Source organism: Prionailurus viverrinus, chromosome B2 (assembly GCF_022837055.1).
Source record: "Prionailurus viverrinus isolate Anna chromosome B2, UM_Priviv_1.0, whole genome shotgun sequence".
In the NCBI taxonomy this organism is placed as follows: Eukaryota; Metazoa; Chordata; class Mammalia; order Carnivora; family Felidae; genus Prionailurus; species Prionailurus viverrinus.
Window position 1 is genome coordinate 74935982 of NC_062565.1, and position 13483 is coordinate 74949464.

The following is a 13483-nucleotide window of genomic DNA, read 5'->3' on the forward strand; positions in this document are numbered from 1 at the left end:
CTCTCCATTAGAGGAGGAATAAACCAAGAAATAGGGGGATCCAAGCAATAGGGGTTCTGACACAGAAGGCTGACGGTCACAGAAAAGTTATCAAGATGTTACTATGCAAACCTACAGAGTACCAACCCAGAAAGAGAGCAGAAAGACCTCAAATAGATGTCTCAAGGAAAAAAAAAAAAAAAAAAAAAAAAAAAGCTACCTGGGTGGCTGGGTCAGTTAAGTATCCGACTCTTGATTTCAGCTCAGCTCGTGATCTCACGGTTAGTGAGGTCAAGCCCTACATGAGGCTCTGTGCTGACAGCATGGACCTTGCTTGGCATTCTTTCTCTCCCTTTCTCTCTGCCTCTCCCTGGTTTGTACGGATGCATGCTTTCTATCTCTCCCTCTTGAAACAAACTTTAAAAAAAAAGAAAAGGAAGAGGTAGAAGATTAATAATTACCTAATGTATTTTAATATGTAATGAGAGATTTACAGTTGTTAGCGCATTTGAGGATGAATTTGTGATCAAGATGGAGAAAACCAAACAAAAATAGAGCAGTTTATTAGCTCTAGGAAAAACAAAAAGTGAAAGAAATGTAAGGGCAGTATAATACATAGTACAACCATAAATAGTCATACGAATATTGGATATTTATTTAAATAAAATTACAACATAACTATGTTGGGAGGATAGGGAGAAAAATGTAAGGGAGCTAAGTTTTTGTCTTCTGAGGTAGGAAGTCAGTAGGAAATCGGGGAAAAAAAAAAGACACAAAATAGTTAAAAATAGCCGTGTGTATTACTCAAAAAGAGCTAAGAGTTGAGCATGGTTGATCTAGGGTGTGAGATATGGGATAGGACATAGCTTACTGTCCTATTTGATTTTTTGAAATGATGTATACATTGTATTGATAAAAAGTACATATATTTTACCTAATCAAGAGACCTGTAAAGTCCTTTATATTAAAAAGAGGCCATGAAATATTCTCTTAATTCTGTGATTTCTCTTAAAAGGCCTGTGTGCCCACGTATGTGCATAACCGCAGTGATGTGTTTATCCAGGTCATCCCTGCAGCCAGTGAAGAGCAGCTCTTACTAGTAGAACTGGTTCGCTCCATCAGTGTCATGAGAGCAGAAACCGTTATGCAGACCGTGAAAGAAGTTTTAAAGCAGCCCCCAGCCATAGCCAAGGACAAGGTAAGAAGAGCTTTTCTGAGCTGTTTACAATTCTATTTCAGAAATAATGCTGGAGATAAGATATTTTTTGTTCAGTGACATCCTTTTAATGCTTACAGATTGCAGAGAGGAATGCATGTTGCCCTCACACTCCTGTAATAAAAACATGTATCGACTTCTGCAGTGACTGCTATTGTGATGATTCCTGTAGCCCGTGAAGAGCCCTTAATGGCTTAGATCTCTTATATGAACCATCTAAGGCAGTTACAGAGTTTATGGCCAAAATCTTAGGGGGTGGGGGGGGAGGTTCTGGTCATTTAAAGGGAGAACATATAAACCAGTGCTCAAGGTCTGCTTACCTCAACTCTTGCCTTTTTTTTTTTTTTTTTTTTTTTTTTTTTAGCTTCTTTATTCCTTTCTCTTTGGACAAATGTCTAGCATTTTGCTGTAACGTTAGCTCTACTCCATGTCATTTATCGACCGCGTACAAAACTGTGCTTTGCAGGGGCTACAGAAAATGAGTAACATAGTCTGTGCTCACAGTTTATTGTCTCTAATTAGGCAGATACAAAGTCTGCAAATTAGTAAAATTATGGACTTCTCTACTTCTGCTCTTTGTTCTAGCAATATTGAGAGGTCATATTTGCTGAGAAAATATTTACCACCTGCAAATGTTGGACTTTAAGCCAAGCCAAATAAACCTAATCATATCCTTCACAGAATTACCACACATATCTGCTTTATTAAACATAAATGTTAAATTTTTTTTTGTTTTATCTTTTTTGTTGAATTGCCCATGGGAAGAGGATACTTCTGTGTGTAGAATAGCCAGTATCCATATTAACTTTTAATAATTTGCTTACTGTTGTAACATCACCTCTGGAGCATTCGCCATAGGATTTTAAATTTGCACATCCAAGCTCAGGTCAGCATCGTATTTTGAGCATCTGCTTGTGTCAGACATTGGACTAAGCATGAAGGACCCTGGAAGCAAATAATAGCAGCTTCCACCACCCTCCAGCGGCTGCCTCTTGCTCTCGATCTGGGTTCTGAATCTGTTAGGCACTTGATTTTTGTGTGATAAAGGGGAACCTTCAAGGGGTTAGTTGGTACTACAAAGGAACAAACTGATAAATGTCCGTGGGCATCAGTATCATTTTCTTGCCTATTACTAATTTCTGTTACTCTAGGCACTGTCCTTTAACTTCATGTTAGGCGTTAGTCTCAGATTTGAACTAACTACACTAATTTAACAGAAACTTGTAGTAAAATAGATTTAAATTCAAATTTCATGAAAATCTTCAACCTAATTCTGATAGCACCAACCAAGTATAAGGTGATTAAAATAAAACATATTGATGCTTATAGAGTAAATGGATCATTTGAAAGTAATGGCTGGAGTATCAACTTTTGATGTGTACAGGGGGTGGCGATTGAGACTCTTTATTTCATCTATCCATTTTCAACTTTTTAAATAGCTCTTAGGTTAAGTTTGTTTCTACTAAATGAAAGACTTGAGTGGCATTTTTAATGGCAAACTAGTGTTTTTGTTTTCTTTCAATGTTTTGACAGTAAAGTACAGAGTAGCTACAATAATGAAAAAGCAAAGGCAGCATTTTTCTTCACTGTAAAATTGATTTCTTTTGTTTATAGAAACACCTTTCTTTGGAAGTCTGCATGCTTCAGTTTTTCTATGCTTATATTCAAAGGTAAGATAACTGATGTAGGTCTCTCCTTACTACGTGAACAATGTATAAAAGTTTGGAATATAGGAGAAAGGCAGCTGAGTTCGTTCAAGAAATTGCTAATTTTTCCTTTTGTGGATATATTTATATAAGTCAGTGGGTATGTTAATGACCCACAGCCATGTAGGTCCTGCAAACCTAAAGACCTGAGGGTATTGAAGACATAGTATTGAAACAATGAATTGTAAGAAAATCATTTAAATATAAAGGAGCAATTACAACTCTTGAAGCCATGCTTGTCGCCACTGAATCCATTATTATTTTGATATAGGTGAATATGTGGTAATCTAATCTGATTCTTTTTTTTTTTTTTAATATTAGGAATGATGACAAGAAAATATCTTCCCGTTCTAGTATTCCAGTTTTGTGTTTAGCTGACCCCTAAACAGAAGTCAGTTGATTTCAATTTTGATAAACTTATGGGACAACCGAGGGCAAATGCATTTTAATTACCAAACTGGCATCAGTTTATGATCTATGACTAACATTTATAAAGTCAGGTTTTCTAGTATATTTAAACTGATTGTGATTTAGAGCAAAGAGTACCTATAATTTGAACTTAGATACATATAGGTGTTAGGGTTAAGGCCAGACTGAAACAAAGATAATCTGAATATCTTTAGAGGTGAGAGACTGATGTTCAGGATAGATTGATAACTCTCCCTTAGATGAACTAAAGACTCCTAGGTGAAGGAAAAAGAACTAAAATAAGAGATAAGTGGAGAGAATAGGACCAAGAGCAGGTGACTATGATGTCAGTAATCCAACTGAGACTTAATCCAGTTGTATTTTACTTTTGAGAGTCCGTGTGATTAAAAACTGGGATTTCTATAGCACAATTAAAATTTCTATATTAATTAAGTTACACCGGATATTTTAAATATGTTGGTTTTCTTTTTATATAACAATAGTAGAAAATAAAGAGCTTTTAAGAATTTTGTCCTATCATAGCCTATAAAAATTTAGCGAATGTTTCAGAGAAACTAATAGGAAAATGTGGTAAAGGCTGTGGGAAAATATAAAGAAAATAAAAGTTAACTGTGGCTCTCTTTATGTATACAAAACTATATTTATCTTGCAGAATTCCAGTGCCCAATTTAGTGGATAGCTGGGCATCATTGTTGATACTTCTGAAAGACTCCATACAACTGAGTCTTCCAGCCCCAGGGCAGTTTCTTATACTTGGGTAAGCAATTTCACTTAAAAATATTATTTTGAAAAAAATAATGTTCATTGTCCTAATTGCTGAATAGCAGATGTTTTGAGTGAGCACATGTTCTCTCTGTCTTCTCTTGGAATTTTCAAGATATAGAACTAGATGTGTGATTTGAGGCCTGTAAAAAAAGGGGTGTAGGGAGAAAACTGTGTTTATGTGTATACAAAATGTAAATGCACTAACAAACCTTACTATAGTAGTTTCTTCAAGAATGAGTAGGATGCCTGATGGGGAACTTCATACAGGGGTCATTTGCCTTCAGGACCCTGAACATGAACAGTCTTGGAAAGTCATTTTCTCTGTTTTGGAGTTTCCTTATCTATGTTGCTAATTTGTAGGATTATTTGACAAATTCCAGTCACCCTTACTTAACTGCAAGCACCATGATGTCATGGACAGTGTCGGTTTTTTCGCTTACCCTTGTTCATAATATGTCTCCAGTAAATACTGGTCAGTGAATGGAGTTGGCAGGAGCAGCAAGCCTTTGTGGAGACAGGAATGGGAGGGGCATGTTGGGGCACGGTGCGTTGTCTGGTTTGGTTCTTAGAGTAGAGCACTGGCAACAGAATGGTGGGGAGACGGAAAAGGAGATGGGAGCTGGATAGGGAAGGATTCACATTTTAGCTTAAGAAATTTGGTCTTGGGGGGAGCCACCTGGGTGGCTCAAGTTGGTCAACCATCTGACTTCAGATCAGGTCATGATCTCATGGTTCGTGGGTCAAGCTCTGTGTTGGGCTCTGTGTTGACACAGTCCAGAGCCTGGAGTCTGCTTTGGATTCTGTGTCTCCTCCTCTCTCTGCCCCTCCCTTGCTCGCACTCTCTCTGTCTCTCTCTGTCTCTCTCAAATAAACATTAAAAAAAAAAGAGAAATTTGGTCTTGGGCAGGGGTGAGAGTGATTGCAGGTCTTGAGGAGGGACGTGAGTGGCAGGTTAGTAGTAGAATGGATTAGAGGGTAAGGAGGCTAGGCCAGGAATGCTGTTTCAAGTAGGAGGTAGGGACTACGAACTACTAAGGATGGAATTGCAGGACCAAGACAAAGAATAAAGGAAAAGGGACTAGCAAAGGAGATAGAAAGGGAAATAGAAGAAAATTAGAAGAAAACCGGCTATATTCCGTGTTCTAGAAGCAAACGTAAGTTAAGAGGGCACAAGGAACTCTTCCAAAGAGATGAAGGATGATGGGGAATAAGAGCCTGTATTGATGATTTGGAGAGGACTGGTGATTTAAGAGAGAGGAGTTTGGTGAGGTAGTGAGCACAGATGTTAACAGCCAAGGGTTAGAGTGAGAAAGTATGAAGTATTCTTTGAAGATGTTTGATCATGAAAAGAAAATGATAGTATAAAGTAGCAGGAGGAAATGTGATTTGGAAGTCATCATTAGTAGTAAAGATCTGGGGCACCTGACTGGCTCAGTCGGTGGAGTGTGCAACTCTTGATCTTGGAGTTGTGAGTTGGAGCCCCACATTGGGTGTAGAGATTAGTTAAAAAATAAAATCTTTTTAAAAAAAGATAGTAAAGAAGATCTGAGGATGTTGAATAGTTAAAAGCAAAGACTTTGTAGTCTGCCAGCGTTCAGATCCAGCTTCTTTACTTCTTAAACCGCGTGGCCTTGGGCAGGTTATTTAACCTCTCCATCTGTGAGATGATATTATCATCCCCATCAGGGATGATGATAATGCCAACTCACAAAGTTGTTATGATAATTAAATTAGTTAATATTTGTTACATTCTTAGAACAGTGCCTGGCCAATCATAGGTGTTATGTAATTGGAGAGTGATAGAAAATTCTAGAGAGAAGAGGGCTCACTGATAGCATCACATTCCAGAGACAGCTGGGAAGAGGTGGAGAAAAGGAAATGAACAGATATTAGAGTGAGAAAGAAGGATACATTTTCCTCTAAGATGTTGCTACTCAAAGGTTGATCTTCAACCAGTAGCATTGGAATCACCAGGGAGCTTATTAAAAATGTAGAATCTAAGGTTCCTCCCAGAACACCCCAATTAGAATCTGCTTTTTTCGCAAGATTCCCAAGTGATTCGAGTGAGTACACACTGAAGTTTTAAAAGGACTGCTTAAGTTATAAGGAGAAGAAGGAAAAAACAGAGTAAGCGTTTCCCCAATTTTTTTACATTGCATCAGGCAGTCCGATGATATCATTAATAGCCAGCGACAGTCAACATGTTCTTGTACTGAATGGACATAAATTCAACCAAGTGCAAAGAATTTTGAGCTTTTAGCCATCTTCTGTAGTTCTGAAGGGGATTTTATATGTGTAAATGTGTGAATCTGTATACACAGACTTCGCTTTTGCCCTCTGTGTCCTTATGGAAACTAGCAATTCTGTTTTGGCATCTAGTGGTATAGAAGAGTTTCAAGTGAAGAAGAGAGAAGGTGAGAATTCTTCAGTGAGATGGCCTCAAGTTTTCTGGTAAATGTGGGAATGTAGTCTTCTGCCGGGAGGTGGAGGAACCGTGGTGGAGAGCCGGTCAGCCTATGGTAGTTGAGTAACATGGAGGGCCCAGCCCAGCCAAAGTGAGTCACAGACCCTGCTCAAGAATTTCAGGGATTATGATGATCCCCAGACCCTCATACTATCTATTTTGAAAGTTATCTAAAAAAGCCGAAGGAGTTTCAGACAATGGAGATGTAATGAAAAGAGCAGTGGGCTCAATGTTTGCCCTTCCTGGATCAAAGGTTAATATAACTAGTGTGTATGAGTTTTAGTGATGAGAGAGAAATGTAAATACTAGAAATCAAACTACATACTCATGAAGATTTCTGATTCTTCTTATTTCTAGTTCCAGCCCTCATCTCTGTGATCTTGGGTACCTTAGTAAACCTCTCCAAGGCTGTTTTCCCATCTGTCAAGCAAAGATAGTGGTGCCTGGCCTACCTACCTGAGTTGTCTTAAGGCTCAAAGAGGAAATATATGTATAGTTCTTTGAGTTATCAGCAAATAACCCTGCTGCCTAATTTCATCAAAAATTAAAGCTATTTATTGTGACTTGTAGCTTCCCTACAGGATTTTACTGTTTCTTCACCTGCCTTTTCTTCCTTTCTCATTTCTCAGAAAATAAAGATCCTACCTCCTTCTCCGGGGTGTATACTCTGATTATTTAAGCAAAAAGTTGGACACTGTCAGTTAGACTAGACACTTAATTCCATTTTTAAATTTGATTGTGTGTTTGTTTGTTTAATACCAACCATTCCACTGATCCTCTAAAAATTCCTAATTAAAAATAGAAATTGATATGAAGATTGCTTTTTAGTATCATTTCACATTTAGTTTGGAAATGATCATGCATATAATTTATCTTAATCAAGTCAGAGTAAATATTGAGTGGAAGTTTAGCAAATAAAAAAAGTTGATTTTTTTTTTCATTTAAAAAGTATTTTTAGGGGCGCCTGGGTGGCGCAGTCGGTTAAGCGTCCGACTTCAGCCAGGTCACGATCTCGCGGTCCGTGAGTTCGAGCCCCGCGTCGGGCTCTGGGCTGATGGCTCGGAGCCTGGAGCCTGTTTCCGATTCTGTGTCTCCCTCTCTCTCTGCCCCTCCCCCGTTCATGCTCTGTCTCTCTCTGTCCCAAAAATAAATAAACGTTGAAAAAAAAAAAAATTAATTAAAAAAAATAAATAAATAAAATAAAAAGTATTTTTAATCTATTATATATAGACACACAGGATAAGAAACCATTTCTGTATTACAATTTAAGATTGGTGGGGTTTGAGTTTTGGGGTTTTTTTTTGTTTAATATATAAAATGTAAACAGGAAAATATGCAAATAGTATACAACTCCACAAGTTATTACAGAGTGAACATATCAATTATATAATCACAAGACTAAATTAAGAAATAAAACGCCATATGTCTCTTCAGGTCCCCTCCCATTACTGTCCTTTCCCTCTCCCCAAAGATAACCATTATTTGGACTTCTAATACCACAGATAAATTTTGCCCTTTTTAAAAAACTGTATGTACATATTTTATTCTGTGTCTGCTTCTTTCACACAACATATGTGTATAAGATTCCTCCATGTAATTTCATGTAGCTGTAATTTATTGAGTTCCATTGCTGTTCCGTATTTCATTGTAAGAATATGCTACGATTTCTTCTCTTGCTGGACTTTTGGGTTCTTTCCACTTTGGTGCTTTTACAAATAATGTTGTTATGAACATCTTTGTACATGTGTTTTCCTGCATATGTTTATTCCTTTTAAAGTCATAGGATATTCATATATACATTCATTAAACACATAAAATAGAAGTTGAGGCTACAGAGCCACTTGGTCACTGTGAGAAATCAGATTGCATCATTTCCTTTACACTGATGTTTCCTGTTCGTTTTTCTCTTCTGCCCTTTTAGGGTTCTGAATGAGTTCATTATGAAAAACCCTACTTTGGAAAATAAGAAAGACCAAAGAGACCTTCAGGTAAGGCATTCTGAATTGAGAGCTGTTGCCAAAACTCTGTATCTCTCACTGCCTTTAACTGTAAAAGGATAAGGTCAGGTAAGATCCATCTACGAAGTTGCACGAGCACGCGTATTTGGGTATGTGTATACGCACGTATACGTAGAGTGGTTTTCCCTTGTTTCTTTAGGATGTGACTCATAAAATAGTGGATGCAATTGGTGCCATTGCTGGTTCCTCTTTAGAACAGACAACATGGCTGCGACGAAATCTTGAAGTTAAGCCTTCTCCCAAAATAATGGTGGATGGGACCAATTTGGAATCTGATGTTGAAGGTATTGATCTCAAAGATTGAGGTTTATGTTTATAGGCACCTGTTTACTAAGAAATCATTGCAACTGGCACTGTAAGCACTAGAAAATCATCCTTTTCCTCATGTTAGCAGGTAGCTTTCTTCAGTGGGAAAAGACCTAACTGTATCTTTACTTTACCTGTCTTTTCTCTTATTTAGATATGTTATCACCTGCAATGGAAACCTCAAACATAACTCCTTCTGTATATAGTGTCCATGCACTGACATTACTTTCTGAGGTAAATATCAAGTTTTTTCACATGAACTTTCAAGTAAACAATGTCAAAATTCAAGATTAGCAAGTAATCCTTACAGAGGAGTTTTTAATTTGAAACACCATTTTGCACTTCTAGAGATCACTATAATAAATAAAGTTGTGACTTTGTATTTGGACCAGTTTGTTAAATATTAGTGATAACTTTAGATATTGTTTCCTTCCCCAGGCACTATTTTTTTAAGCATGATTTTTAAAAAGAAAAGTGCTTTTGTATGACAGTATAATCAGAAGGTGGTATAATGATGCTTGCCATGATGAAACATTTTACCAAAGATTTTTAGATTCATCCTCTGACATGCTCTTTTTTTATACCCTACTATATAGCCTTGTAGGTCATTTTTATTTCCCTTTTCAGATGTGGATACCATGCCTCCCAAAGATTAGAACAATATGACTAAGGCTAAATAGCTGTTAATTGATAGAGCTGGGACTTTAAACAGTTCAGTTTATTTCTAAGCTCTCTTTTAACTGAATCAGAGAAAGAGAATAGAGTGTCTAGTCTTTGATTCACTCTTTAGTCACTGTCACATTAGAAGGTTCTTGACCTCTCTTAGAACCTTCTATTAGAAGGTTCTGTACTTCCCTCTCACAGTTGAAAATAGCAAAATTTGCTCGTACTTATATCCTATATTTGTAATGGACAGAAAAATTTTTAAAAGTTGCAGAAACCATTCATTTAAAATGGATTAGTGAGGGGGTGCCTGGGTGGCTCAGTTGGTTGAGAAGGTCTGACTTTCTCCTAAGGTCATGATTTCATGATGAGTGATTTTGAGCCCTGCATCAGGCTCTCTGCTGTCGAGGCTGCTTCATATGCTCTGTCACCTCTCTCTCTCTGCACATCCCCCACTCATGCTTTCTCTCTCTCTCTCAAAACTAAATAAACATTAAAGTTTTTTTAAATGACTTAGATCTGATTTCAGATTTTTCAAATTTTAAGGTATTCTAGGTATTCTTACAGACTGAAACCCATGTCTGAATGCTGTCACTTTCAGCTGTTAGATTATACTCCATTTCACTTCTTATGTTTTTTAGGTTTTGGCTCATCTTTTGGATATGGTTTTCTATAGTGATGAGAAGGAACGGGTTATTCCTTTACTTGTAAATATTATGCATTATGTTGTACCCTACCTCCGAAATCACAGGTACTGTTACTAAAGTAGCTTTTGTAATTCAAAGCCTGTTAGAAACAAATTGTGTTCCTTTAATGCCATTTTTGGAATTACCACAAAATGGCATTATTTTTGCCTTGAATTGTAATGATTAAAAAAAACACATTATTTCTGTTATGGTGCCTTCTGTTTCATATTGTTTTAGGGGAATGTGAGTACTTATGAATAACATGGTGGTTCAAGTTATAACACATAGGTTAAAGTGGTTCTGGTCCTCCTTCCTCCTAGTGCACATAATGCTCCTAGTTACCGAGCCTGCGTCCAGCTGCTTAGTAGTCTTAGTGGGTATCAGTACACACGGAGAGCTTGGAAAAAAGAAGCCTTTGACCTCTTTATGGATCCCAGTTTCTTTCAGATGGACGCCTCTTGTGTTAATCAGTAAGTCGTCTTGCTTTTATTCAGTGTGATGATGCATCTTACTGAAATCAACCACTGTCCTGCAAAGTAGAACACTGTTTTTTTTCCCGGTAACAACAGGAAAATCCTAATTACATATCATAATCCTTGTTTCTTTCAGTTGGAGAGCAATAATGGACAATCTGATGACACATGATAAAACAACATTTAGAGACTTGATGAGTGAGTATTATGGGATGAAACCTAAGTAATGTATGTCCTTATCAGGACCCATTCTTATTGTTTGCCTTGTCCTTCTCTAGAAACTTCAGAATTAGCTCTTTGTCAAGTTGTACATATATCCTATAGGGATGGAATGTTAGAGTTTAAAGAGGACAGCATGGTGATAAATAATAAGTAGAGCTATTTGGCCATGTCTAATTTGTCTCTAAATATTTTGCACAGCAAACAGCATGGAACCTGGCACATAGTAAGCACTCAATAAGTAATTATTAAATGAATGAAAGGCTGGCAATTAGATTCAACCTATCAGACATGTCACTCTAAATCCGGGGGCTCTGTTTCTCTCTTCTGAAGGAAGAAAGGGAAGGACCAAGAAGATTAGAATCACTCTCCACTCTGTTTCTACTGTCTTGATTGGTTTTATATATTAGGATTCCTGTAGTATTTCATCTGAAAAAAGTGTTTTCTTTTTTTTTTTTTAATTATATTTTAATCTCTACACCCAACGTGGAGCTTGCACTCACAACCGAGATCAAGAGTCGTATGCTCTTCCAACTGAGCCAGCCAGATGCCCCAGTTTTGTTTTTTAAGTTTAAAGTTCCTAAACTAATGACCTTAAATAGCAGTAAATCTGGATGAGTCTGTATGATTTTGTGTAAGCACAAGCTGTTGTTTCCCTGTCTGTAAAAGGGGCAGCATATTGTATCTCCTCTGATGATCACAGAGTTGTTTTAAGGTAATGAATTTTAACAAATTCATCTGTTCAACAAATATTTATTAAAAGACAAACATGGGGCAGGCCATTATGCTAACCTTAACCAAATAAATAAGATTATTTCAGGGAGTAGGAGTGCCTGGGTGGCTCAGTCCGTTAAGCATCCAACTCTTGATTTTGGCTCTGGTCATGATCTCACAGTTCATGAATTTGAGCTCCACCTTGGAGTGTGCTTGAGATTCTCTGTCTCCTCCTTTCTCTCTCAAAATAAATAAATGAACTTAAAAAAAAAAAGATTACTTCAGGGAATAAGAAGTTGTGAAGAAGGTAGGGTGATGATAGATTTTAAGTAACACCTGAAGAGCTCACAGTTGAAACTAAAGAAGCCAACCTTGGGAAGGTCTAGGGACAAAGTGTTCCACGCGTAGGGAACAAAAATTACAAAGATCTTCTGTGGGGAACAGCAAGAACACAGTGTGGCTACAGAAGAGTGAGCTGAAAGTGAGTGACAAGACTTAAGAATGGAGAGCTAGGTGGGCCAGGCCAGAAATTATTTTTAAAGCAATGAGGAATTAGGCAGATGGCATGGAATATTAAAGGGTGTTATAAAATGGCATTGCTGGTGTTCTGGATTTTCTAAATTTTCCTCTCTTTCCACATTCACAATTCCTATCCTTTGGTCTTCTGGCTTGTACATGCTGGGTCTGTTTGCCAGCCCTTCTACCCCAGAGAGGAGCCATGAATCCTCTACCCTAAGCTCCTCCCACTCTTGGAAGCCATAAGGTGTCTAGCCATTTTTACAAACAAATAATAGAATAATCTTTTTTCAAATGACCACACGTACATTCTTTTTTTCAGCTCGTGTAGCTGTGGCTCAGAGCAGTTCACTTAATCTCTTTGCAAACCGTGATGTGGAGCTAGAGCAAAGAGCCATGCTTCTCAAAAGATTAGCATTTGCTATTTTTAGCAGTGAAATTGACCAGTACCAGAAATATCTTCCAGATATACAAGGTAAATCATGTAAAAGTTTTCTCTGTCTTCCAAACTGTGTTCTTTATTGTTGTTGTTCTTTAGTAAATACTTTTCCTTAAACTGTTAAGTTAGGGTAAAATATACCAAGTGTAAGTAGATGGAAAACACTGTAGAATTAGAAGTTTGTTCTGACACAAAAATTACCATCATCAGCATGTAAAAAGAAATCAAACAGTGAGTTGTAGGACTTGCCTAAATATGGTCTCTATTTTATTGTTTGGTTCTAGTTTCCTAAGAATTCGTGTTTAAGGTTGAGGCATATGACTATTTTGCTGCAGGCAGGTTAGTGGTTTTTTTTTTGTTTGTTTGTTTGTTTTTTTTTACTGTGGATAAGGGGTTCTATAGTTTCAAGGAGGACTAAAATATAGGCAGAGCCAGGAATTGGGGGCTAGAAGTAACATTTGGAGATCTGTAGTTTGGGTGGGGGCGGGGAGGAGTTGTATAAGGTTTTTGATAACCTTTACCAAATGGGTTTAGTGGCCCTGTGTGTCCTGAAGGGTACCAGTGCACTCATCATCGCTCTACCACCAGATAGCTTCCCGGTCCTGGGGCAGAATTGTTCATACTGAGTCAATTGTGCTGATGCAGCCACCAGCTTCAACTGCCTGGGGACTGGGCTGGGAATGACAGTTGTCATCTCTTTAGTGAGATCATTTCTCTAGGAAGAGAAGTGACTCCTTTCCTTAGCCTTTATACCTAATGTCAGATATACAACATACACACTATTTGTCTTGTGATTTTTTTTTTTTTAAGTTGACCAGATCACTGCTACTCAAAGTGTGGTCCATGGACTAGTACCAGTCTGTTATCCCATCCGTGATAAGTACAGAAAT

The 13483-nt window shown here is 37.5% G+C and overlaps 1 protein-coding gene across 11 annotated transcripts in view; it reads left to right on the forward strand.

The window, feature by feature from the left end:
- The window catches only part of DOP1A (DOP1 leucine zipper like protein A), a 113793-nt gene that overhangs the window by 88479 nt on the left and 11831 nt on the right, over positions 1-13483 (forward strand). For 9 of the 11 annotated variants that reach the window (XR_007152177.1, XR_007152178.1, XR_007152179.1 and 6 more), the window contains 10 exons: positions 1043-1177; positions 2810-2865; positions 3983-4087; positions 8481-8547; positions 8717-8861; positions 9038-9117; positions 10188-10297; positions 10553-10702; positions 10842-10903; positions 12477-12629. Coding sequence is in view for 7 of the 11 variants with exons in the window: in XM_047858804.1 (XP_047714760.1) it covers positions 1043-1177; positions 2810-2865; positions 3983-4087; positions 8481-8547; positions 8717-8861; positions 9038-9117; positions 10188-10297; positions 10553-10702; positions 10842-10903; positions 12477-12629 (1063 nt within the window). In the remaining 4 variants the exon portion in view is untranslated. Of the gene's footprint in view, positions 1-1042; positions 1178-2809; positions 2866-3982; positions 4088-8480; positions 8548-8716; positions 8862-9037; positions 9118-10187; positions 10298-10552; positions 10703-10841; positions 10904-12476; positions 12630-12877; positions 12933-13483 lie in introns of those variants that run through there. The other 2 variants (XM_047858811.1, XR_007152180.1) reach the window with 2 other exon arrangements.